General features: G+C 49.0%; 1 protein-coding gene across 5 annotated transcripts in view; it reads left to right on the top strand.

The window, feature by feature from the left end:
- Positions 1-26,643, top strand: part of pgm3 (phosphoglucomutase 3) — a 150,808-nt gene that overhangs the window by 87,883 nt on the left and 36,282 nt on the right. For all 5 annotated transcript variants that reach the window (XM_072502789.1, XM_072502798.1, XM_072502784.1 and 2 more), the window contains exon 6: positions 10,796-10,991. In XM_072502789.1, the coding sequence (XP_072358890.1) occupies positions 10,796-10,991 (196 nt within the window). The remainder of the gene's footprint in view (positions 1-10,795; positions 10,992-26,643) is intronic.

Raw genomic sequence — 26,643 nt, forward strand, 5'->3', positions numbered from 1 at the left:
CACTCGTCTCCATCAAGGATGGTCACTTCAGCACTTCGCTTTACCGCAAACCCACGGATAACCTCATGATGCTCCACTTCTCCAGCTTCCACCCTAAACACATTAAAGAAGCCATCCCCTATGGACAAGCGCTCCGTATACACAGGATCGGCTCAGACGAGGAGGAGCGTAACAGACATCTACAGACGTTGAAAGATGCCCTCGTACGAACGGGATATGGCACTCGACTCATCGATCGACAGTTCCAACGTGCCACAGCGAAAAACCGCACCGACCTCCTCAGAAGACAAACATGGGACACAACCGACAGAATACCCTTCGTCGTCCAGTACTTCCCCGGAGCGGAGAAACTACGTCATCTTCTTCACAGCCTTCAACACGTCATTGATGACGATGAACATCTTGCCAAGGCCATCCCCACACCCCCACTACTTGCCTTCAAACAACCGCGCAACCTCAAACGAACCATTGTTTGCAGCAAACTACCCAGTCTTCAGAACAGTGACCACGACACCACACAACCCTGCCATGGCAATCTCTGCAAGACGTGCCAGATCATCGACATGGATGCCACTATTACACGTGAGAACACCACCCACCAGGTACGCGGTACATACTTGTGCGACTCGGCCAACGTTGTCTACCTCATACGCTGCAGGAAAGGATGTCCCGAAGCGTGGTACATTGGCGAGACCATGCAGACGCTGCGACAACGAATGAACGGACATCGCGCAACAATCACCAGGCAGGAATGTTCCCTTCCAGTCGGAGAACACTTCAGCAGTCAAGGGCATTCAGCCTCTGATCTCCGGGTAAGCGTTCTCCAAGGCGGCCTTCAGGACGCACAACAACGCAGAATCGCCGAGCAGAAACTTATAGCCAAGTTCCGCACACATGAGTGCGGCCTCAACCGGGACCTGGGATTCATGTCACATTACATTCATCCCCCACCATCTGGCCTGCGAAATCCTACCAACTGTCCTGGCTTGAGACAATTCACACCTCTTTAACCTGGGGTTACCCCATCTCTGGATCTGTAAAGATTTAATCACCTGCTAATGGTCGCATTCCAAGCATTGTTTGTCATCTTTGAATTTGTCTATATATGTGTTTCTGGAACATACCTCTTCATTCACCTGAGGAAGGAGCAGCGCTCCGAAAGCTAGTGACATCGAAACAAACCTGTTGGACTTTAACCTGGTGTTGTAAGACTTCGTACTGTGCTCACCCCAATCCAACGCTGGCATCTCCACATCAAAAAGTTTAATAGCAAGCTGAGTCTCATCTTTAATGAAGTTTATAACGTGGGAGAAATCCCAGAAGACCTAAGTAAATCAATATTTATTGCATTCATTTAAAAACTAAGAGCCATTGAATGTGAACTCCATAACACAATCAGTCTAATGAGAGACGTTACTAAGATCGATCTTTGAGTACTAATGAAGTGAGTCAGGAGCAAGACAATGCCAGAAATTTCAGCTCTTCAGTGTGGTTTTATAGAAGATAGAGGAACAAGCAATGCTATCTTTATGGTAAACATTATCAGAATGAACCATAGAGATGAAAAAGATGTATTTGAATGTTTATTGATTATAGTCAGGCAGTGTTTCCCAAACTTTTCCACCACAAAATCCTTTTGATCTTTTAAGAGTACTGATAAAACCCCCATGAAACATTGTTATATTGAAGCACTAAACTACAACAAAAATAATAATTGCACAATAGGTACATACAAAAACAAACTTAAAAAAGATGTTTCTATGTTTTGCACACGCACCCACCTTGCCATTCATGCACACATACACACTCACCCCCCCACATGTGCTCACCACTGCCCCATCCCCAGGCGCAGCTTGCGCGTACTCCATCCCACACTCCGATTGAAGAATATGACGGTCTATGGTTTTAGCCACTCTATACATGGGAGAAGACTGCTTAAGGGCCTATGACAACACCATAGCTCACATTTGAAGTGGAATCCAATGTCCCTTCAATCAATGTAAGCCAATTTGAAGACCTTTATGCAGATTGGCCATTGTCTGCTGCTGCTCAATGATTCTTCTCTTGGCCCTGATGTACATAATCTCTATCCAGCTGAGCAGAACTTGGAAATGTGTACTTCTGATATGTATTTCCTAGTGCTAGCTCTGTGCTGGGGAGGGCAAACGTGGCAAAGGATTACACAATTGATGGTAGGATTCTTGAGATATGTAGAGGAATAGAGCGACCTTGAAGTGTACACCTGCAGATTCTGGAAAATAGCAGGAGGCTAGAAACAACGGTTAAGCAGGCAGACAAAATAGTTTCCTATAGTGGCTGAGGCCAAGGAAGATTGAGCCGGAACTGTATAAAAGACCAGATTGACCATAGCTGGAGTACTGCATACATTTTTGGTCACAGCATTACAGGAAAGATGTGATCATATTAAAGAAAGGACAGAGGAGATTTTTATCACAATAATGCTAGGAACAGAGAATTTTAGCAATGAAAGATTGGATAGGCTGGGAGAAAATTTAATTGATGTCTATTAAAATTGAGGAGCATAGGTGGAGTGGAGAGAGATGAATGACCGAGGCATAGGTTATTCAGGAAGGCCCTGCCTTTACAACCTTGCCCCTCGCCTGGTGTGGTGACCCTTGGGTTAAGTCACCACCAGTCAGTTCTCAAAGGGGAGACCAGCCTATGGTCCTCTGGGACTGGACATGATTAGTAGAAGGCTTTGAAGAGAGTTGAGTCCATTTTTCACTCGGAAGGTGATGAGTGTCTGCAACTCACTGCCTGAAAGGGAGGAAGAGGTAGAAAGCTCTATTGCATTAAAAAATATCTGGATATCAAAGCACACTTGCTTTGATATCAAAACAGAAACACAAAATGCCGAACAATCTCAGCAGGTCTGACAGCATCTGTGGAGAGACAACATAAGGTCGGTACAGACTCAATGGGCCGAATGGCCGCCTGCACTGTAGGGATTCCATGATTCTAAGTGGGATATTTGCTGATGACTGCTGTGTTCAGCATCATTTGCAAATGCTCAGATATTGAAGCATCTGTGTCCATTTGCATCAAGGCCAAAACAACATTCGGGCTTTGGCTGATAAGTGGCAGGTAATATTCACATCCCATCATTGCGTTTTATAAAGTTCTGTCTCACGTAGTGGGAATTTGAGGAGGAAATATTTTACGCAGAGAGTGGTAATGCTCATGAGCGGGTTATGAGGTGTGCAATGATTTTAAAAGTAACTTTCAAAAGGCGTTTCATAGAATCGCTACAGTGCAGAAGGAGACCATTCGGCCCATCGAGTCTATGCCGACCCTCAATGAGCCCCCCACCAAGGTTCACTCTCAACCCTATCCCTGTAGCCCCATAACCCCACTTAACCTTTTGGACATTACAGGCAATTTAGCGTGGCCAGTCCACCTAACCTGCACATCTTTGGACTGTGGGAGGAAACGGGAGCATCGAGAGGAAGCCCACGCAGACACAGGGAGAAAGTGCAAACTCCACACAGGCAGTCACCCAAGACTGGAATTGAACCCGGGTCCCTGGCGCTGTGAGGCAGTAGTGCTAACCACTGTGCCACTGCCAGCTTGTGTGTTTAAAGGGACTTTGTGTGACTGAGACAATTGTAGCTTACTATTATTATTATTATTACTGTGTAACCCATGTTAACCTTGAATTTTGTGTATATCTGTGAAGCTGTGGAGGAATAAAGGAGTCTTGTATCATCATAGATTATCATAGAATTTACAGTGCAGAAGGAGGCCACCCGCCCCATCGAGTCTGCACCGGCTCTTGGAAAGAGCACCCTACCCAAGGTCAACACGTCCACCCAATCCCCACAACCCAGCAACCCCACCCAACACTAAGAGCAATTTTGGACACGAAGGGCAATTTATCATGGCCAATCCACCTAACCTGCACATCTTTGGACTGTGGGAGGAAACCGGAGCACCCGGAGGAAACCCACGCACACACGGGGAGGATGTGCAGACTCCGCACAGACAGTGACCCAAGCCGGAATCGAACCTGGGACCCTGGAGCTGTGAAGCAATTGTGCTATCCACAATGCTACCGTGCATAACGAACCTTTTCATGTTTTTTTTAATAAAATATTTTATTGAAAATTTTTGGTCAACCAACACAGTACATTGTGCATCCTTTACACAATATTATAACAACACAAATAACAATGACCTATTTTATAATCAGAAAGTGAATAAATAATAAATAACAAAAATGAAAACTAACCCTAATTGGCAACTGCCTTATCACAAGTAACACTCTCCAAAAATATAATTTAACAGTCCAATATATAATTATCTGTAGCAACGACCTATACATATTATACAGTATATATTAACAACCCTGAGAGTCCTTCTGGTTTCTCTCCCCCCCCCCCCGATCCTGGGCTGCTGCTGCTGCCTTCTTTTTCCCATTCCATCTATCTTTCTGCGAGGTATTCGACAAACGGTTGCCACCGCCTGGTGAACCCTTGAGCCGACCCCCTTAGAACGAACTTAATCCGCTTTAGCTTTATAAACCCTGCCATGTCATTTATCCAGGTCTCCACCCCCGGGGGCTTGGCTTCTTTCCACATTAGCAATATCCTGCGCCGGGCTACTAGGGACGCAAAGGCCAAAACATCGGCCTCTCTCGCCTCCTGCACTCCCGGCTCTTGTGCAACCCCAAATATAGCCAACCCCCAGCTTGGTTCGACCCGGACCCCCACTACTTTTGAAAGCACCTTTGTCACCCCCATCCAAAACCCCTGTAGTGCCGGGCATGACCAAAACATATGGGTATGATTCGCTGGGCTTCTCGAGCACCTCGCACACCTATCCTCCACCCCAAAAAATTTACTGAGCCGTGCTCCAGTCATATGCGCCCTGTGTAATACCTTAAACTGAATCAGGCTTCGCCTGGCACACGAGGACGACGAGTTTACCCTGCTTAGGGCATCTGCCCACAGCCCCTCCTCGATCTCCTCCCCCAGCTCTTCTTCCTATTTCCCTTTTAGTTCATCTACCATAGTCTCCCCTTCGTCCCTCATTTCCCTATATATATCTGACACCTTACCATCCCCCACCCATGTCTTTGAGATCACTCTGTCCTGCCCCTCTTGTGTCGGGAGCTGCGGGAATTCCCTCACCTGTTGCCTCGCAAAAGCCCTCAGTTGCATGTACCTGAATGCATTCCCTTGGGGCAACCCATATTTCTCGGTCAGCGCTCCCAGACTCGCGAACTTCCCATCCACAAACAGATCTTTCAGTTGCGTTATTCCTGCTCTTTGCCACATTCCATATCCCCCATCCATTCCCCCCGGGGCAAACCTATGGTTGTTTCTTATCGGGGACCCCCCCAAGGCTCCAGTCTTTCCCCTATGCCGTCTCCACTGTCCCCAAATCTTCAGTGTAGCCACCACCACCGGGCTTGTGGTATAGTTCCTCGGTGAGAACGGCAATGGGGCTGTCACCATAGCCTGTAGGCTAGTCCCCCTACAGGACGCCCTCTCTAATCTCTTCCACGCCGCTCCCTCCTCCTCTCCCATCCACTTACTCACCATTGAAATATTAGCGGCCCAATAATACTCACTTAGGCTCGGTAGTGCCAGCCCCCCCCTATCCCTACTACGCTGTAAGAATCCCTTCCTCACTCTCGGGGTCTTCCCGGCCCACACAAAACCCATAATGCTCTTTTCAATCCTTTTAAAAAAAGCCTTCGTGATCACCACCGGGAGGCACTGAAACACAAAGAGGAATCTCGGGAGGACCACCATCTTAACCGCCTGCACCCTCCCTGCCAGTGACAGGGATACCATATCCCATCTCTTGAAATCCTCCTCCATTTGTTCCACCAACCGCGTTAAATTTAACCTATGCAATGTGCCCCAATTCTTGGCTATCTGGATCCCCAGGTAACGAAAGTCCCTTGTCACCTTCCTCAACGGTAGGTCCTCTATTTCTCTACTCTGCTCCCCTGGATGCACCACAAACAACTCACTTTTCCCCATGTTCAATTTATACCCTGAAAAATCCTCAAACTTCCCAAGTATCCGCATTATTTCTGGCATCCCCTCCGCCGGGTCTGCCACATATAGTGACAAATCGTCCGCATACAAAGATACCCGGTGTTCTCCTCCTCCTCTAAGTACTCCCCTCCACTTCTTGGAACCCCTCAACGCTATCGCCAGGGGCTCAAACGCCAGTGCAAACAATAATGGGGACAGAGGGCATCCCTGCCTTGTCCCTCTATGGAGCCGAAAATATGCAGATCCCCGTCCATTCGTGACCACGCTCGCCATCGGGGCCCTATACAACAGCTGCACCCATCTAACATACCCCTCTCCAAAACCAAATCTCCTCAACACCTCCCACAAATAATCCCACTCCACTCTATCAAATGCTTTCTCGGCATCCATCGCCACTACTATCTCCGTTTCCCCCTCTGGTGGGGCCATCATCATTACCCCTAACAGCCTCCGTATATTCGTGTTCAGCTGTCTCCCCTTCACAAACCCAGTTTGGTCCTCATGGACCACCCCCGGGACACAATCCTCTATTCTCATTGCCATTACCTTGGCCAGGATCTTGGCATCTACATTTAGGAGGGAAATAGGTCTATAGGACCCGCATTGTAGCGGGTCCTTTTCCTTCTTTAAGTGAAGCGATATCGTTGCTTCATACATAGTCGGGGGCAGTTGTCCCCTTTCCTTTGCCTCATTAAAGGTCCTCGTCAATACCGGGGCGAGCAAGTCCACATATTTTCTATAGAATTCGACTGGGAATCCATCCGGTCCCGGGGCCTTTCCCGCCTGCATGCTCCTAATTCCTTTCACCACTTCTTCTACCTCGATCTGTGCTCCCAGTCCCACCCTTTCCTGCTCTTCCACCTTGGGAAATTCCAGCCGATCCAAAAAGCCCATCATTCTCTCCCTCCCATCCGGGGGTTGAGCTTCATATAATTTTTTATAAAATGTCTTGAACACTCCATTCACTCTCTCCGCTCCCCGCTCCATCTCTCCTTCCTCATCCCTCACTCCCCCTATTTCCCTCGCTGCTCCCCTTTTCCTCAATTGGTGTGCCAGCAACCTGCTCGCCTTCTCCCCATATTCGTACTGTACACCCTGTGCCTTCCTCCATTGTGCCTTTGCAGTGCCCGTAGTCAGCAAGTCAAATTCTACATGTAGCCTTTGCCTTTCCCTGTACAGTCCCTCCTCTGGTGCTTCCGCATATTGTCTGTCCACCCTCAAAAGTTCTTGCAGCAACCGCTCCCGTTCCTTACTCTCCTGCTTCCCTTTATGTGCCCTTATTGATATCAGCTCCCCTCTAACCACCGCCTTCAGCACCTCCCAGACCACTCCCACTTGGACCTCCCCATTATCATTGAGTTCCAAGTACTTTTCAATGCACCCCCTCACCCTTAGACACCCCCCCTCATCTGCCATTAGTCCCATGTCCATTCTCCAGGGAGGGCGGCCTCCTGTTTCCTCCCCTATCTCCAAGTCTACCCAGTGTGGAGCGTGATCCGAAATGGCTATAGCCGTATACTCCGTTCCCCTCACCTTCGGGATCAACGCCCTTCCCAGCACAAAAAAGTCTATTCGCGAGTAGACTTTATGGACATAGGAGAAAAACGAGAACTCCTTACTCCTAGGTCTGCTAAATCTCCACGGGTCTACACCTCCCATCTGCTCCATAAAATCTTTAAGTACCTTGGCTGCTGCCGGCCTCCTTCCAGTCCTGGACTTCGACCTATCCAGCCCTGGTTCCAACACCGTATTAAAATCTCCCCCCATTATCAGCTTTCCCATCTCTAGGTCCAGAATGCGTCCTAGCCCTTCGATCGCCTGTAGTATCGGGGCCAACAGCTCTTTCTTCATTTCCTTTTTGAGCTCTTCCACACAGCATTTCAAGAACTCTTGTTGTTCAGGGCCCCATGTTAAACTGCCACCTTCCGACGCCATCTTGGTTTTTGCTTGCCTGCCTTGCCGCTGTTCTAAAGGATCCACTGCAATCCGGCCACTTTCTCCTTTTTCCATCCGTATCCAGGGGGGATTCCCTTCTGGTTTACCGCACAGTGTTTTTAGCCGTCAAAATTGCCGTTGGGGCTCCTATCAAGAGCCCAAAAGTCCGTTTCACCGGGAGCTGCCGAAACGTGCGACTCAGCTGGTCATCGCCGCACCCGGAAGTCGTCGAACCTTTTCATGTTTAATGTTTTTTTTTCTTGTTAAAACTAATTAGTAATTCTGTAACTCTCTGTTTCCTCCATGTTTTCGAAAAAGTAAACGTTTAGGTCTTTTGAGCCAGGATCCAATTCTGGGATCTGTCTGACCAGTTCTAGCACCAACTGGGATTGTAATCGGGTATTCTAACCATGCCCTGTTCCACTAAACCTTTGTCCCGAATAGACTTTGCTCTTCCTCTTACTACCTGTTTGTTATTCACGTACCTGTAGAAGATTTCTGGATTCCCTTTTTGTTAATTGCCATTCTGTTCCTGTTTTCTTTCTGTCGCTTCACTTACCGTCTCAATCTTTTTATTAGCGTGAATTTTGCTTGAAGAATTCACCTTTCTTGCTTCATTATATTCTCTATCTCTTTCACCAAGAAACCCAAGCTTTGATTCCCCTTACCCTTCACCCTTGTTGGAGTGTATCTCCTTTCCAGTGAATGCTCTGGGGACCCATGCAGCACGGTAGCATTGTGGTTAGCACAGTTGCTTCACAGCTCCAGGGTTCGAGGTTCGATTCCCGGCTGAGTCACTGTCTGTGCGGAGTCTGCACGTTCTCCCCGTGTCTGTGTGAGATTCCTCCGGGTGCTCCGGTTTCCTCCCACAAGTCCAAAGATGTGCAGGTTAGGTGGATTGCCCATGCTAAATTGCCCTTAATGTCCAATAACTGTTAAGTGGGGGCTACTGGGTTACGGGGATAGGGTAGATAGATGCGTAGATTTCAGTAAGGTGCTCTTTGTAAGGGCCGGTGCAGACTCGATGGGCCGAATGGCCTCCTTCTGCCTGTAAATTCTAAGATTCTATGACCCGGATTCATATCCCACCATGGCAGATGTTGAAATTTGTATTAAAAATAAAAATCTGGAATTAAAAGTGTAATGATCATGAAACTATTGTTGATTGATGTAAACCCCCATCTGGTTCACTAATGTTTTTTAGGGAAGGAAATCAGCCATCCATGCCTGGTCTGGCCCACATATGACACCCGATCCACAGCAATGTGGTGACTCTTAAATGGCCGAGCAAGTCACTCAAGTTCAAAGGCAATTTGGGATGGGTAACAAATGGTGGCCTTGCCTGCGATGCCCACATGGTAGAAAAACGAAGGAGAAAAAAAAATGAATGTTGAACATTGGTGATGGCTTTGGGTGTTGGCAAAAGTGAGAATAAAGGCTCTTGGTGTTCAGTTGTACATCAATTGCTTTTTAAGCATGATGTGATTTTCTCATCATCCTATCTGCAAACCTATTGATTGGTCTGATATTTTAGCAACTTAAAATAATGTTAAGGTGTGATTAGTTTGTTGCACATATTCCAGTGAGGATGATGGATAGTGACCAAGACCATGTTTGCGTTTGATAAGGTTCCCCACGGTAGGCTATTGCAGAAAATACGGAGGCTGGGGATTGAGGGTGATTTAGAGATGTGGATCAGAAATTGGCTAGCTGAAAGAAGACAGAGGGTGGTGGTTGATGGGAAATGTTCAGAATGGAGTACAGTCACAAGTGGAGTACCACAAGGATCTGTTCTGGGGCCGTTGCTGTTTGTCATTTTTATCAATGACCTAGAGGAAGGCGCAGAAGGGTGGGTGAGTAAATTTGCAGACGATACTAAAGTCGGTGGTGTTGTCGATAGTGTGGAAGGATGTAGCAGGTTACAGAGGGATATAGATAAGCTGCAGAGCTGGGCTGAGAGGTGGCAAATGGAGTTTAATGTAGAGAAGTGTGAGGTGATTCACTTTGGAAGGAATAACAGGAATGCGGAATATTTGGCTAATGGTAAAGTTCTTGGAAGTGTGGATGAGCAGAGGGATCTAGGTGTCCATGTACATAGATCCCTGAAAGTTGCCACCCAGGTTGATAGGGTTGTGAAGAAGGCCTATGGAGTGTTGGCCTTTATTGGTAGAGGGATTGAGTTCCGGAGTCAGGAGGTCATGTTGCAGCTGTACAAAACTCTGGTACGGCCGCATTTGGAGTATTGCGTACAGTTCTGGTCACCGCATTATAGGAAGGACGTGGAGGCTTTGGAGCGGGTGCAGAGGAGATTTACCAGGATGTTGCCTGGTATGGAGGGAAAATCTTATGAGGAAAGGCTGATGGACTTGAGGTTGTTTTCGTTAGAGAGAAGAAGGCTAAGAGGAGACTTAATAGAGGCATACAAAATGATCAGGGGGTTAGATAGGGTGGACAGTGAGAGCCTTCTCCCGCGGATGGAAATGGCTGGCACGAGAGGACATAGCTTTAAACTGAGGGGTAATAGATATAGGACAGAGGTCAGAGGTAGGTTCTTTACGCAAAGAGTAGTGAGGCCGTGGAATGCCCTACCTGCAACAGTAGTGAACTCGCTAACATTGAGGGCATTTAAAAGTTTATTGGATAAACATATGGATGATAATGGCATAGTGTAGGTTAGATGGCTTTTGTTTCGGTGCAACATCGTGGGCCGAAGGGCCTGTACTGCGCTGTATCGTTCTATGTTCTATGTTCTATGTTGTTAGTTAAATCTGTTTGTGTGTAATCTACCTCAAACACATTCTACTGACATGATTCAATATTCTCTCTCCAAGACAATTTCCCATCCAGAGGAATTGCGACAACTAAACGTGGATGGAGCAAATGGCATTGGTGCACTGAAGCTTCAGGAATTGAAGCCTTACCTTGAGAAGAAGCTGCTATTGAAGGTACACAATGATGGTGCAAGTGGCAAACTCAACTACCTCTGTGGAGCAGATTTTGTTAAGGTTCAACAGAAGCCACCACAAGGCAAGTAATGGCATGAAAAGCTTTTAGTAAAGTTGATGAATCATTACAGTTTTACAGCGGGGGAGGTCATCCAATCCCGCATGCTTGTGCCTGTTTTCTAATCGTAGCAATATTTATTTGGTTCAAATGTTTATTGCCATTTACCGTCAAATTCATAGACGTTTGCAGTGTAGAAGGAGGCCATTTGGCCCATCTGCGCACACAGGTCAGCAAAGATCTGACTACATTAATCCCAATTTCCAGCACCTGGCCCATAGCCCTGGAGGTTATGAGAGTGCAAATGAATATCTAAATGCTTTTTAAATGTTGAGGGTTTCTGACTCAACTACCCTTTCAGGCAGTGTGTTTCAGACTCCCTCTGAATGAAAACATTTCTCATCAACATCCCTCTTCGCCTTTTTTTTTTTAAGAAACATTTTATTGAGGTATTTTTGGTATAAAAATAACAAAAACGACAATACACATGAAACCATAAACATAGTGCAAAAACCATTTACCTTTCGTACAGGTCCCACCCTTATTGACCCCCTACTCTAATCTAAACTACTACTCCCCCCCCCCCCCGGTCTGCTGACGATTAATTTTCCGCAAGGAAGTCAACGAACGGTTGCCACCTCCGGGTGAACCCCAACAGTGACCCTCTCAAGGCGAACTTAATTTCCTCCATTCAGAGAAAGCTAGCCATGTCCGATATCCAGGTCTCCGACTTCGGGGGCTTTGAGTCCCTCCATGCCAATAGTATTCGTCTCCAGGCTACCAGGGAAGCAAAGGCCAAAACATCTGCCTCTTTCTCCTCCTGGATTCCCGGATCTTCTGACACCCCAAAATTCGCCACCTCTGGACCCAGCGCCATCCTTGTTTTTAACACCGTGGATATGACGTCCGTAAACCCCTGCCACAATTCCCTAAGCTTTGGACAAGTCCAAAACAGTTGCCAACGCCCCCAGACTGGTGCCCTTGCAAGAAGCCGCCTCCATACACACCCACGCCGACCCCTCCCCCACCACCCACTTCCTGATCATAGCTATGTTAGCCGCCCAGTAATAGTTGCTAAAATTTGGCAGCACCAGCCCGCCCTCTCCCCGGCTCCGCTCGAGCATTACCTTCCTTACCCGCGGGGTCTTGCCCGCCCAGACAAAGCCAGTGATCACCCTGTTGACCCGCTTAAAAAAGGACCGCGGAATAAAAATGGGGAGACATTGGAATATAAATAGGAACATAGGGAGGACCGTCATTTTCACCGTTTGTCCGCTCCTGGCCAGCGACAACGGGAGCGCGTCCCATCTCCGGAAATCGTCCTTCATTTGGTCCACTAGTCGGGCCAGATTCAATTTATGCAGCCGGTCCTATTCCCGCGCCACTTGGGTGCCCAGGTACCAGAAACTACCCCCTACTGACCTAAACGGCAGCTGCCCCAGTCGCCCCTCCTGTCCCCTCGCCTGAACCACAAACATCTCACTCTTATCCATGTTTAGCTTATACCCCGAAAACCAGCTGAGTTCCCCAAAAATCTTCATGATTTCCTCCATCCCCTTGATTGGGTCCGAAACGTACAGAAGCAGATCATCCGCATAGAGCGAAACCCTGTGCCCCCCCCCCCCCCCCATCAGTCCCCTCCAGCCCCTTGAAGCTCTCAGAGCAATTGCCAACGGCTCTATAGCTATCGCAAACAACAGCGGGGAGAGGGAGCAACCCTGTCTCGTCTCCCGGTGCAGTCTAAAATAGTCCGAAGTTGTCCTGTTCGTCCGCACACTTGCCACAGGAGCCTGCTACAGTAACCTGACCCAGTCAATAAAGCCCCGCCCAAATCCGAACCGTTCCAGTACCTCCCACAGATAATTCCATTCTACCCGATCAAAAGCCATTGCGATCACTACCTCTACCTCCCTACCTTCCGGGGGCATCATGATCACATTTAACAGCCTTCTTCCATTGGCCACCAGCTGCCTACCCTTAACAAACCCCGTCTGGTCCTCCCCAATAACGCCCAGAACACAGTCCCCAATCCTGGAGGACAAGATTTTGGCCAGCAACTTGGCATCCACATTCAGCAGGGAAATCGGCCTCTAGGACCCACAGAGCTCCGGGTTCTTGTCCTGCTTAAGAGTCAGTGAAATCGTAGCCTGTGACATCGTCGGGGGCAGCACCCCTCTTTCCCTTGCCTCATTGAACATCCTCAACAACACTGGCCCCAGTATCCCAGACAACCTTTTACAAAACTCCACTGGGTACCCGTCCGGACCCAGGGCCTTACCCGCCTGCATGGCCTTCAAGCCCTCCACTATCTCTTCCGGCCCAATTGGAGCCCCCAGCCCTTCTACTCGCTCTCCGCCCACCGTTGGGAAATCCAGCCCCTCCAAGAAGTGCCTCATCTCCTCCGGCCCCGTAGGGGGTTCCGACCTGTACAGCCTGCTGTCAAAATCTCTAAACGCCTTATTCACCCCTACCGAATCACCAACCAGGTTCCCCTCATCGTCCTTTACTTTCCCTATTTCCCCAGCTGCCTCCCTCTTCCTATGATGTGGAGATGCCGGCGTTGGACTGGGGTGAGCACAGTACGAAGTCTTACAACACCAGGTTAAAGTCCAACATAAAGTGTTGGACTTTAACCTGGTGTTGTAAGACTTTGTACTGTCCCTCTTCCTAAGCTGCTGTGCAAGCATTCTGCTGGCCTTCTTCCCATGTTCATAAATCACCCCCCTGGCCTTTCTCAGCTGCTCCACCACCCTCCCTGTGTCAGCAAGCTAAACTCCGCCTGCAGCCTCCGCCGTACCCTCAGGAGCCCTGCCTCTGCGGTCTCCGCAGACCTCCTATTGATCTGTAATATCTCCTTTACCAGTCTGTCCGTCTCTGCCAAGTCAACCTTCTCCCTATGAGCCCGGATCGAGATCGACTTCCCCCTGACTACCGCCTTCAGTGCTTCCCAAACCACCGCTGCCGAAGTTTCCCCGTGTCATTGACCTGCAGGTAGCTCTGAATGCATTTCCTCAGCCGCTCGCACACCCCTTCATCCGCCAAAAGTCCCACATCTAACCTCCAATGCGGGTGCTGGTTAACGTCTTTACTAACCTGCAGGTCAACCCAGTGCGGTGCATGGTCTGAGATTGTAATCGCCGAGTACCCCGTGTCCACCACCCCAGACAGAAAGGCCCTGCTCAAAATAAAGAAATCAATCCGGGAGTACACTTTATGCACGTGTGAGTAGAAGGAGAACTCCTTCACCCTCGGCTGCCCAAACCTCCATGGATCCACCCCCCCCCCCCCCCCCCCCCCCCCCATCAACTCCATGAACCCTCTTAGTTCCTTTGCCATTGCTGGCACCCTACCCGTTTTCGAGCTTGACCGGTCCAAGCCCGGGTCCATAACTGTATTGAAGTTCCCTCCAATGACCAACCTGTGCGAGTCCTGGTCCGGTATCTTCCCCAGCATCCTCTTTATAAACTCCACATCATCCCAATTTAGCGCATATACATTCACTAATAGAACATAGAACATTACAGCGCAGTATTGGCCCTTTGGCACTCGTTGTTGCGCCGACCTGTGAAACCACTCTAAAGCCCATCTACACTATTCCCTTGTCGTCAATATGTCTATCCAATGACCATTTGAATGCCCTTAGTGTTGGCGAGTCCACTACTGTTGCAGGCAGGGCATTCCACGCCCTTACTACTCTCTGAGTAAAGAACCTACCTCTGACATCTGTCCTATATCTATCTCCCCTCAATTTAAAGCTATGTCCCACGTGATAGTGAGATGAGGAATAGGGAGAGAGAGCATTTAAACACGTGGCTACAGGGATGGTGCAGGCGGGAGGGATTCAGATTTCTGGATAACTGGGGCTCTTTCTGGGGAAGGTGGGACCTCTACAAACAGGATGGTCTACATCTGAACCTGAGGGGCACAAATATCCTGGGGGGGAGATTTGTTAGTTCTCTTTGGGGGGGGTTTAAACTAATGCAGCAGGGGCATGGGAACCTGGATTGTAGTTTTAGGGTAAGGGAGAATGAGAGTATAGAGGTCAGGAGCACAGATTTGACGTCGCAGGAGGGGGCCAGTGTTCAGGTAGGTGGTTTGAAGTGTGTCTACTTCAATGCCAGGAGTATACGAAACAAGGTAGGGGAACTGGCAGCATGGGACTTCGATGTTGTGGCCATTTCGGAGACATGGATAGAACAGGGACAGGAATGGATGTTGCAGGTTCCGGGGTTTAGGTGTTTTAGTAAGCTCAGAGAAGGAGGCAAAAGAGGGGGAGGTGTGACGCTGCTAGTCAAGAGCAGTATTACGGTGGCGGAGAGGATGCTAGATGGGGACTCTTCTTCCGAGGTAGTATGGGCTGAAGTTAGAAACAGGAAAGGAGAGGTCACCCTTTTGGGAGTTTTTTATAGGCCTCCTAATAGTTCTAGGGATGTAGAGGAAAGGATGGCGAAGATGATTCTGGATAAGGGCGAAAGTAACAGGGTAGTTATTATGGGAGACTTTAACTTTCCAAATATTGACTGGAAAAGATATAGTTCGAGTACAATAGATGGGTCGTTTTTTGTACAGTGTGTGCAGGAGGGTTTCCTGAAACAATATGTTGACAGGCCAACAAGAGGCGAGGCCACGTTGGATTTGGTTTTGGGTAATGAACCAGGCCAGGTGTTGGATTTGGAGGTAGGAGAGCGCTTTGGGGACAGTGACCACAATTCGGTGACGTTTACGTTAATGATGGAAAGGGATAAGTATACACCGCAGGGCAAGAGTTATAGCTGGGGGAAGGGCAATTATGATGCCATTAGACGTGACTTGGGGGGGATAAGGTGGAGAAGTAGGCTGCAAGTGTTGGGCACACTGGACAAGTGGGGCTTGTTCAAGGATCAGCTACTGCGTGTTCTTGATAAGTATGTACCGGTCAGGCAGGGAGGAAGGCGTTGAGCGAGGGAACCGTGGTTTACCAAGGAAGTGGAATCTCTTGTTAAGAGGAAGAAGGAGGCCTATGTGAAGATGAAGTGTGAAGTTTCTGTTGGGGCGATGGAGCGTTACAAGGTAGCGAGGAAGGATCTAAAGAGAGAGCTAAGACGAGCAAGGAGGGGACATGAGAAGTATTTGGCAGGAAGGATCAAGGAAAACCCAAAAGCTTTCTATAGGTATGTCAGGAATAAGCGAATGACTAGGGAAAGAGTAGGACCAGTCAAGGACGGGGATGGGAAATTGTGTGTGGAGTCTGAAGAGATAGGCGAGATACTAAATGAATATTTTTTGTCAGTATTCACTCAGGAAAAAGATAATGTTGTTGAGGAGAATACTGAGCCCCAGGCTAATAGAATAGATGGCATTGAGGTACGTAGGGAAGGTACGTTGGCAATTCTGGACAGGCTGAAAATAGATAAGTCCCCGGGACCTGATGGGATTTATCCTAGGATTCTCTGGGAGGCCAGGGAAGAGATTGCTGGACCTTTGGCTTTGATTTTTATGTCATCATTGGCTACAGGAATAGTGCCAGAGGACTGGAGGACAGCAAATGTGGTCCCTTTGTTCAAAAAGGGGAGCAGAGACAACCCCGGCAACTATAGACCGGTGAGCCTCACGTCTGTAGTGGGTAAAGTCTTGGAGGGGATTATAAGAGACAAGATTTATAATCATCTAGATAGGAATAATATGATCAGGGATAGTCAGCATGGCTTTGTGAAGGGTAGGTCATGCCTCACAAACCTTATTGAGTTCTTTGAGAAGGTGACTGAACAGGTAGATGAGGGTAGAGCAGTTGATGTGGTGTATATGGATTTCAGCAAAGCGTTTGATAAGGTTCCCCACGGTAGGCTATTGCAGAAAATACGGAGGCTGGGGATTGAGGGTGATTTAGAGATGTGGATCAGAAATTGGCTAGCTGAAAGAAGACAGAGGGTGGTGGTTGATGGGAAATGTTCAGAATGGAGTACAGTCACAAGTGGAGTACCACAAGGATCTGTTCTGGAGCCGTTGCTGTTTGTCATTTTTATCAATGACCTAGAGGAAGGCGCAGAAGGGTGGGTGAGTAAATTTGCAGACGAAACTAAAGTCGGTGGTGTTGTCGATAGTGTGGAAGGATGTAGCAGGTTACAGAGGGATATAGATAAGCTGCAGAGCTGGGCCGAGAGGTGGCAAATGGAGTTTAATGTAGAGAAGTGTGAGGTGATTCACTTTGGAAGGAATAACAGGAATGCGGAATATTTGGCTAATGGTAAAGTTCTTGAAAGTGTGGATGAGCAGAGGGATCTAGGTGTCCATGTACATAGATCCCTGAAAGTTGCCACCCAGGTAGATAGGGTTGTGAAGAAGGCCTATGGAGTGTTGGCCTTTATTGGTAGAGGGATTGAGTTCCGGAGTCGGGAGGTCATGTTGCAGCTGTACAGAACTCTGGTACGGCCGCATTTGGAGTATTGCGTACAGTTCTGGTCACCGCATTACAGGAAGGATGTGGAGGCTTTGGAGTGGGTGCAGAGGAGATTTACCAGGATGTTGCCTGGTATGGAGGGAAAATCTTATGAGGAAAGGCTGATGGACTTGAGGTTGTTTTCGTTGGAGAGAAGAAGGTTAAGAGGAGACTTAATAGAGGCATACAATATGATCAGGGGGTTGGATAGGGTGGACAGTGAGAGCCTTCTCCCGCGGATGGAAATGGCTGGCACGAGGGGACATAACTTTAAACTGAGGGGTAATAGATATAGGACAGAGGTCAGAGGTAGGTTCTTTACGCAAAGAGTAGTGAGGCCGTGGAATGCCCTACCTGCTACAGTAGTGAACTCGCCAACATTGAGGGCATTTAAAAGTTTATTGGATAAACATATGGATGATAATGGCATAGTGTAGGTTAGATGGCTTTTGTTTCGGTGCAACATCGTGGGCCGAAGGGCCTGTACTGCGCTGTATTGTTCTATGTTCTATGTTCCCCTCGTGCTAGACATTACCATCCGAGGAAAAAGGCTCCCGCTGTCCACCCTATCCAATCCTCTGATCATCTTGTATGCCTCAATTAAGTCACCTCTTAACCTTCTTCTCTCTAATGAAAACAGCCTCAAGTCCCTCAGCCTTTCCTCATAAGATCTTCTCTCCATACCAGGCAACATTCTGGTAAATCTCCTCTGCACCCTTTCCAATGCTTCCACATCCTTCCTATAATGCGGTGACCAGAATTGCACGCAATACTCCAAATGCGGCCGCACCAGTGTTTTGTACAGCTGCAACATGACCTCATGGCTCCGACACGGGGTATTCGGCGATTGCAATCTCAGACCATGCATTTTTAAGATAAAGATAGATAGTTTTTTGAAGAATAAAGGGATTAAGGATTATGGTGATCGGGCCCGGAAAGTGGAGCTGAGTCCACAAAAGATCAGCCATGATCTCATTGAATGGTGGAGCAGGCTCGAGGGGCCAGATGGTCTACTCCTGCTCCTAGTTCTTATGTTCTTATGAAACTCAATCCCGCTACCAATAAAAGCTAACACACCGTACGCCTGCTTAACAACCCTCTCAACCTGGGTGGCAACTTTCAGGGATCTATGTACATGGACACCGAGATCTCTCTGCTCATCCACGCTGCCAAGAATCTTACCATTAGCCCAGTACTCTCTCTTCCTGTTATTCCTTCCAAAATGAATCACCTCACATTTTTCTGCATTAAACTCCATTTGCCACCTCTCAGCCCAGCGCTGCAGGTTATCTATGTCCCTTTGTAACTTGTAACATCCTTTTGCACTGTCCACAACTCCACTGACTTTAGTGTCATCTGCAAATTTACTCACCCATCCTTCTACGCCCTCCTCCAGATCATTTATAAAAATGACAAACAGCAGTGGCCCCAAAACAGATCCTTGTGGTACTCCACTAGTGGTACACCACTAGTAACTGGACTCCAGTCTGAACATTTCCCATCAACCACCACCCTTTGTCTTCCACCTGCACCCCCTCCAGTTTCCCACTGACCATAATATACCGACCTCACACGTCCGAGACTATTCTACCCGCCTCAAACACCACCCGCTTATTGATCAGGATCGCGATCCCCACTAGTCTTTGAATCTAGTCCCGAATGAAACACCTGGCTGACCCAGCCTTTCCTCAGTCTAACCTGGTCCGTTACTTTGAGGTGCGTCTCCTGCAACATTATCACGTCCGCCTTCAGTCCCCTAAGATGCATGCCCTTTTGACCGGCCCATTTAACCCTCGAACATTCCAGATGATCAGCCTAGTTGGGGCGCCCATTGCCCACCCCCCCCCTCTGCCGAGCAGCCACCTCCTTTTTTAGGCCCCCCTCCAGCCCGTGATCCGCACCTCCATTAATCCATCCCCAGGCTGCCCCCGCCCCCAACCTCCTTTCTGTCCCTCAGCCTAAGTCCCTCCCTTGCCAGCAGAACATTCACCCCCCCTCCCCCCCCCCCAGCAACAACACCCGGTAACCCAATCCCTTTCCTAAACCAAACATATGCACACCCTCCACTGTACTTCCGAGAGCTATCTCACCCAGCTGGCTTGGTGGCCCCCATCCCCGGTGCCAGATAGCCTCCCACCTATTGTTGATGGGCTGAGTATAACAGTCCAAACTTCACCTTTTTCTTGAGAAGGATCGCCCTGATCTGATTGAAGCCTGCTCTCCTCTTGGCCACCTCCACGCTCAGGTCTTGGTAAACCCGCAGGATGCTATTGTCCCACTGGCAGCTCCGTGTCTGCTTGGCCCACTGCAGAATACACTCCTTATCCGAGAACCTGTGGAATCTCACCACCATAGCCCTCGGGGGATCTCCCATTCGCGGCTTCTTCGCAGGAGCTCTGTGAGCCCTATCCACCTCCAAGGGCCGGGAGAATGCCCCATTCCCCAGCAGCTTCTCAAACATGCCTGCAACGTATGCCCCAGTGTCCATTCCTTCGGACCCCTCCGGGAGCCCGACAATTCTTAGGTTCTGCCGGTGGGACCTAATCTCTTGGTCCTCCACGTTCTGCAGAAGCTTCTTTTGCTGGTCCCTCAGCATTCCCACCTCCAGCTCCACCACGGTCTGATGCTCCTCCTGCTCAGCTGCGCCTTCTCCACTTTCTGGATTGCCCGATCCTGGGTGTCCAACCTGAGCTCCAACCGCTCAATCGTTGCTTTTATAGGGTCCAAGCAGTCCCGTTTCTGCGTAGCAAATCCCTCCTGGATGACTTGCATCAGCTGCTCCATAGACTGCTGGGTCGACAAGCCAGAGGTTTGCCTCTCCGCCATGCTGTGCCCTGTTTCAACTGCAGCCCAAGTCTTCTCTGTCTTGTTTCTGCCCTTACGAACACTTCTAGTCCTTTTCTCCATGCACCGAAGTGGGAATTCAGTAGAGAATTGTCACTAGCATCCGTTCTACAATTCAAGTCCGTTAAAAATTGGGGCAAAAGGTCCAAAAGTCCGACCAGAGCGGGAGCCACCAAATGTGCGACTTACTCCTTCATAGCCGCCGAACTCCTCTTTGCCTTCTATCGCTTAGCTTAAACCTATGCCCCATGGTTGTTGGCCCCCCAATTAATATTAAAAAAGTACCACCCTGTCCCCCTTATCTATGCCCCTCATCATTTTATACACCTCTATCAGGTCCCCTCTGAAACTTTGCTGCTCCAAGGAAAACAGTCCAGCCTATGCAATCTTTCTTCATAGCTCAGCCTATGCAGCATTCTTGTAAATCTCTGCACCCTCTCCAGTGCTGATGCATCCTTCCTATAATGTGGTGACCAGAACTGCATGCAGTACTCCAGTTGTGGCCTAACCAGTGTTTTATACAATACCAGCATGCCCTCCCTGTTCTTGTTTTCTATGCTTCAGCTAATAAAGGCAATTATGTATTCTTTTTAAAAAATATATATTTTATTGAAAATTTTTCCAAACAACAATTTTTTCCCTCTTACAAAGCAAACGTAACAGTAAAGAAATTTTTTAAACAATACACAAATAACTAAACCCCATAATCTTTTGACATAAACTAAACTAAACCCCCCCCCCGGGTTGCTGCTGCTGGTCATCTGTCTTCCCTCTAACGTTCCCCTAGGTAGTCAAGAAATGGCTGCCACCGCCTGGTGAACCCTTGAGCCGATCCTCTCAGGGCAAACTTTATCTGCTCCAATTTAATGAACCCCGCCATATCATTTACCCAGGCCTCCAGTCCGGGGGGTTTCGCCTCCTTCCACATGAGTAGGATCCTGCGCCGGGCTACTAGGGACGCAAAGGCCACAACGTCGGCCTCTTTCGCCTCCTGCACTCCCGGCTCATCCGCAACTCCAAATAGAGCTAACCCCCAGCCTGGTTTGACCCGGGCCTTCACCACTTTCAAAATCACTCCCGTCACTCCCTTCCAATACCCTTCCAGTGCCGGGCACGCCCAAAACATATGTGCGTGGTTTGCCGGGCTCCCGCCACACCTCCCACACTTGTCCTCCACTCCAAAGAACCTGCTCAATCTTGCTCCCGTTATGTGTGCTCTATGTAGCACCTTAAATTGAATCAGGCTAAGCCTGGCGCATGAGGAAGAGGAATTTACCCTGCTTAGGGCATCTGCCCACATACCCTCCTCTATCTCCTCCCCTAGTTCTTCTTCCCACTTTCCTTTTAGTTCGCCCACCGCCGCCTCCCCCTCTTCCCTCATCTCTCGGTATATCTCTGACACCTTGCCCTCTCCGACCCACACCCCTGAAAGCACTCTGTCCTGAATCCCCTGTGTCGGGAGCAACGGAAATTCCCTCACCTGTTGTCTAGTAAACGCCCTCACCTGCATATATCTCAAGAAGTTTCCCCGGGGCAACTTATACTTTTCCTCCAATGCTCCCAAGCTCGCAAAAGTCCCATCTATAAATAAATCTCCCACCCTCCTAATTCCCAACTGGTGCCAGCTCTGAAATCCTCCATCCATTCTTCCTGGGGCGAACCTATGGTTGTTCCTAATTGGGGACCCCACCAGGGCACCCCGCACCCCTCTCTGTCGCCTCCATTGTTCCCAGATATTCAATGTTGCCGCCACCACCTGGTTCGTGGTAAACTTTTTCGGCGAGAACGGGTAGCGGCACCGTCACCAGCGCCTCTAAACTCGTCCCTTTACAGGACTTTCTCTCCAGTCTTTTCCACGCCGCCCCCTCACCCTCCATCATCCATTTACGTATCATTGCCACATTGGCGGCCCAATAATAGCCGCCCAAGTTCGGTAGTGCCAATCCTCCTCTGTCCCTACTGCGCTGAAGGAACCCCCTCCTTACTCTCGGAACTTTCCCTGCCCACACGAAGCTCGTGATGCTCCTGTCTATTTTATTAAAAAAGGTCTTGGTGATTAGTATAGGGAGACATTGAAATACAAATAAGACCCTCGGGAGGACCATCATCTTAATTGCTTGCACCCTGCCCGCCAACGACAGAGGCTGCATGTCCCACCTCTTGAAATCCTCCTCCATTTGTTCTACCAGCCGTGTCAGATTAAGTCTGTGCAAGGTTCCCCAGCTCCTAGCGATCTGAATCCCCAGGTATCGGAAGTTTCTTTCCACTTTCCTTAGAGGCAGGCCTTCTATCTCTCTACTCTGGTCCCCTGGATGTATCACAAATAATTCACTCTTCCCCATGCAATTATGTATTCTTAAGACCTTAAGACATAGGAGAAGAATTAGATCACTAGGCCCATCGAGTCTGCTCCGCCATTTAATCATGGCTGATATTTTTCTCATCCCCATTCTCCTGCCTTCTCCTCATAACCCCTAATCCCCTTATTAATCAAGAGCCTAGCTATCTCTGTTTTAAAGACACTCAGTGATTTAGCCACCACAACCTTCTGCGGCAAAGAGTTCCACAGATTCACCACCCTCTGGCTGAAGAAATTCCTCCTTATCTCTGTTTTAAAGGATCGTCCCTTTAGTCTGAGATTGTGCCCTATGCTTCTAGTTTTTCCTACAAGTGGGAACATCCTCTCCACGACCACTCTATCCAGACCTCGCAGTAGCCTGTAAATTTCAATAAGATCCCCCCCTAAACTCCCAACGAGTATAGACCCAGAGTCTTCAACCATTCCTTATGCGACAAGCTCTTCATTCCAGGAATCATTCTTGTGAACCTCCTCTGGACCCTTTCCAAGTCCAGCACATCCTTCCTTAGATACTGCTCACAATCCTCCAAATGGGGTCTGACCAGAACCTTATATAGCCTCATCCCTGGTCTTGTATTCTAGCCCTCTCGACATGAATGCTAACATTGCATTTGCCTTCCTAACTGCCGACTGAACCTGGACGTTAACCTTAAGAGAATCGTGAACAAGGACTCCCAAGTCTCTTTGTGCTTCTGCTTTCCGAAGCATTTCCCCATTTAGAAAATAGCTTATGCCCCCATTTCTCCTTCCAAAGTGCATAACCTCACACTTTTCCACTTTTCAGCACCAACTCTGAGGCACACCACTAGTCACTGCCTGCCATCCTGAAAAAGACTCCTTTATCCCCACTCTCTGCCTTCTGCCAGTCAGCTAATCCTCTATCCATGCCAGGATCTTACCCTTAACAAAATGGGCTCTTAACTTATTTAACAGTCTCCTATGCGGCACCTTGTCAAAAGCCTTCTGGAAAAGTTTGCGAGTCTGGGAGCGCTGACCGAGAAATATGGGTTGCCCCAAGGGAATGCATTCAGGTACATGCAATTGAGGGCTTTTGCGAGGCAGCAGGTGAGGGAATTCCCGCAGCTCCCGACACAAGAGGTGCAGGACAGAGTCATCTCGAAGAAATGGGTGGGGGACGGTAAGGTGTCGGATATATATAGGGAAATGAGAGACGAAGGGGAGACTATGATGGACGAACTAAAAGGGAAATGGGAAGAAGAGCTAGGGGAGGAGATTGAGGAGGGGATGTGGGCAGATGTCCTAAACAGGGTAAACTCGTCGTCCTCGTGCGCCAGGCTAAGCCTGATTCAGTTTAAGGTATTACACAGGGCACATATGACTGGAACACGGCTCAGTAAATTTTTTGGGGTGGAGGATAGGTGTGCGAGGTGCTCGAGAAGCCCAGCGAATCATACCCATATGTTTTGGTCATGCCCGGCACTACGGGGTTTTGGATGGGGGTGACAAAGGTGCTTTCGAAAGTAGTAGGAGTCCGGGTCGAACCAAGCTGGGGGTTGGCTATATTTGGGGTTGCACAAGAGCCGGGAGTGCAGGAGGCGAAAGAGGCCGATGTTTTGGCCTTTGCGTCCCTAGTAGCCTGGCGCAGAATATTGCTAATGTGGAAAGAAGCCAAGCCCCCGGGGGTGGAGACCTGGATAAATGATATGGCGGGGTTCATAAAGTTTAGAGCGGATTAAGTTCGTCCTAAGGGGGTCGGCTCAAGGGTTTACTAGGCGGTGGCAACCGTTCGTCGAATATCTTGCGGAAAGATAGATAGGGGAGAACAAAGAAGGCAGCAGCAGCGGCCCAGGACTTTGGGGGGGGGGGGGGGGGAGGGAGGGATGGGGGGGGGGATGGGGGGGGGGTGTGGCCTGGGGCGGGGCAGTTGCCAATTAGGGCTAGTTTTTATTTTTTGTTGTTTAAGATTTATTTATTTGTTGTTGTTTTGTTTAAATTTAAAGGGGGTCATTATTGTCTGTGTTGTTGCAGTGTTTGAAGGATGCACGGTGTGCTGTGTTGGTTGACCAAAAATTTACAATAAAATATTATTTTAAAAAAAAAAGCCTTCTGGAAATCTAAATAAATCACGAACACTGGTTCTCCTTTGTCTAACCATCTTATTTATCTGCCCTGCCACCTTAGTGGATCTGTGGATATGTACTCCAAGGATGGTGCAATCCTTTGCCTTGTTAGCCCACTCCAGGTGCATTACCTCACACCTTTCTAGGTTGAATTTCATTTGCCACTGCTCTGCCTACCTGACCAGTCCATTGATATCCTCCTGCAGTCTATGGTTATCCTCCTCGCTATTTGCCACCCTACCCATTTTGGGGGATGTGGGGTAGTGTCCATTTGTGTGGGGGGTGACATTGCCCATGGATGAGGTGTGTGGGGGACCCACAGGCTCACTTGGAGATCGGGGCACCCTTTCAAATTGGTGACCGATCTCCGAGTTCAGCTCCCCAGTGCTAAATAAAATTCTAAGTGTGGGCTATACCGGTGATAAACTCCCCAGGGCCCCAAAAAGTGACTAAGTGTCATTGAATAGCGATGGGGAACTCGCTGACAGAGACGGCGGGAAACTCCCTGAAAAATCTACTACAAATAAACTTTGAAGTTTTTTGGGAGAATTGCGCCCAACGTTTTGAGTCTGGGTGATTTTTCATCAGGACTGGAGAGAACCTGAAATAGGATCAGATTTATACTGTCATGGGAAGGTGGAGGAGTCGGGCTGGATAGAGGGCCAACAATAGGTGGAGGCTAGGGAGCGATTAACAAATATGTCATGGGCAAAAAGACAAAGGGAATGTAAATGGTGATGAGTCAGGCTAGGAAGGATGCTGATAGTGATCAGAATGTGTTAATGGAAGAACAAAGATGATCAGTGAGTCAAAGGTCAACCAAGAACAGGAACAGATGGCTCAAGTGGGGTAGGGGAGGGGGACAATGGTGAGGGAAGAATAGATCGATGGAAGAAATGAAAATAAATTGATAGAAATACAAATGGGGTGAAGGTGGAAGAGAGAGTTCACAATCTGAAGTTGTTGAACTTATTAAGTCTGGAAGGCTGTTAACATGCCTAATCGGAAAGTGGGGCTGTTCCTCCAGTTTGTGTTGGAACCTTGAAATGCAGCATCTCAACAATCCCACTACGAAACATCATGGCCGGGATTCTCTAAACGCGGCTAAATGTTTCACACCTCCGTCAACTGCCCAGCGATTCTGTACCCCACAGGGGGCCAGCACAGTGCCGGAGCGCTCCGTGCTGCTCCAGCTGCCGTACGCGGCCCTGCACTGCTCGCCGTGGGTCTGGGCATGCGCGAGGCGGCTCCTTGCGCACCGGGTGCCGTGCAACAATGCAGAGCCACACAGCGGGCTGGCGCGGAAGAAGGGTAGGCCCCCCCCCTGCAGATCGCGCGCCACGGCCGATCGGTGGCCCCCGATCGCGGGGCTGGCCATCGTGGAGGACCCCCCGGAGACTGATTCCCCCCCCCCCCCCCGTCCGTCCGTCCCCCCCGTCCCCCCCCGTCCCCCCAACAGGACGGCCACAGCAGCCGCGACGCCAAGCTCCCGCCGGGTGGAACCATACGTGAACCACGCCGGCGGGAACTTGGCCTGGTCAACCGCGGAGAATCGCTGCGGGGGCCTCTTTCAACGGCCCCCGCGTCGGCCGTGACTGGCGCCAGTCTGTGGCTCCATTCTCCGCCCACGCACCATTTCGGCGCGGAGGCTCGGAGAATCCCAGCCCATTTTTGAAAAAGTATATTTATTAGAATTTTATATTTTAGAAACAGACGCCACAAAGTTACAAAATAATACCAGCACATAAGGAGAGCAGGGGGAAAAATGCTCAACATGCATTGGCACTAAATGGAGTAGGAGAACATCATCACAACTGACTCGGTGCAATCATTGGGCAAAGCCGAATATTCCCGTGACCGCACCAGAAACTAAGGGAAGAACAGGATAAAGTCACAAAAATATGACAGGATGGTGCACCCCCTTCTCCGCCGGACTACTCGCAGAAAGATCAACACACAAATCCCTCGGCTCTGGTA

Source organism: Scyliorhinus torazame, chromosome 1 (assembly GCF_047496885.1).
Source record: "Scyliorhinus torazame isolate Kashiwa2021f chromosome 1, sScyTor2.1, whole genome shotgun sequence".
Taxonomy (NCBI): domain Eukaryota; kingdom Metazoa; phylum Chordata; class Chondrichthyes; order Carcharhiniformes; family Scyliorhinidae; genus Scyliorhinus; species Scyliorhinus torazame.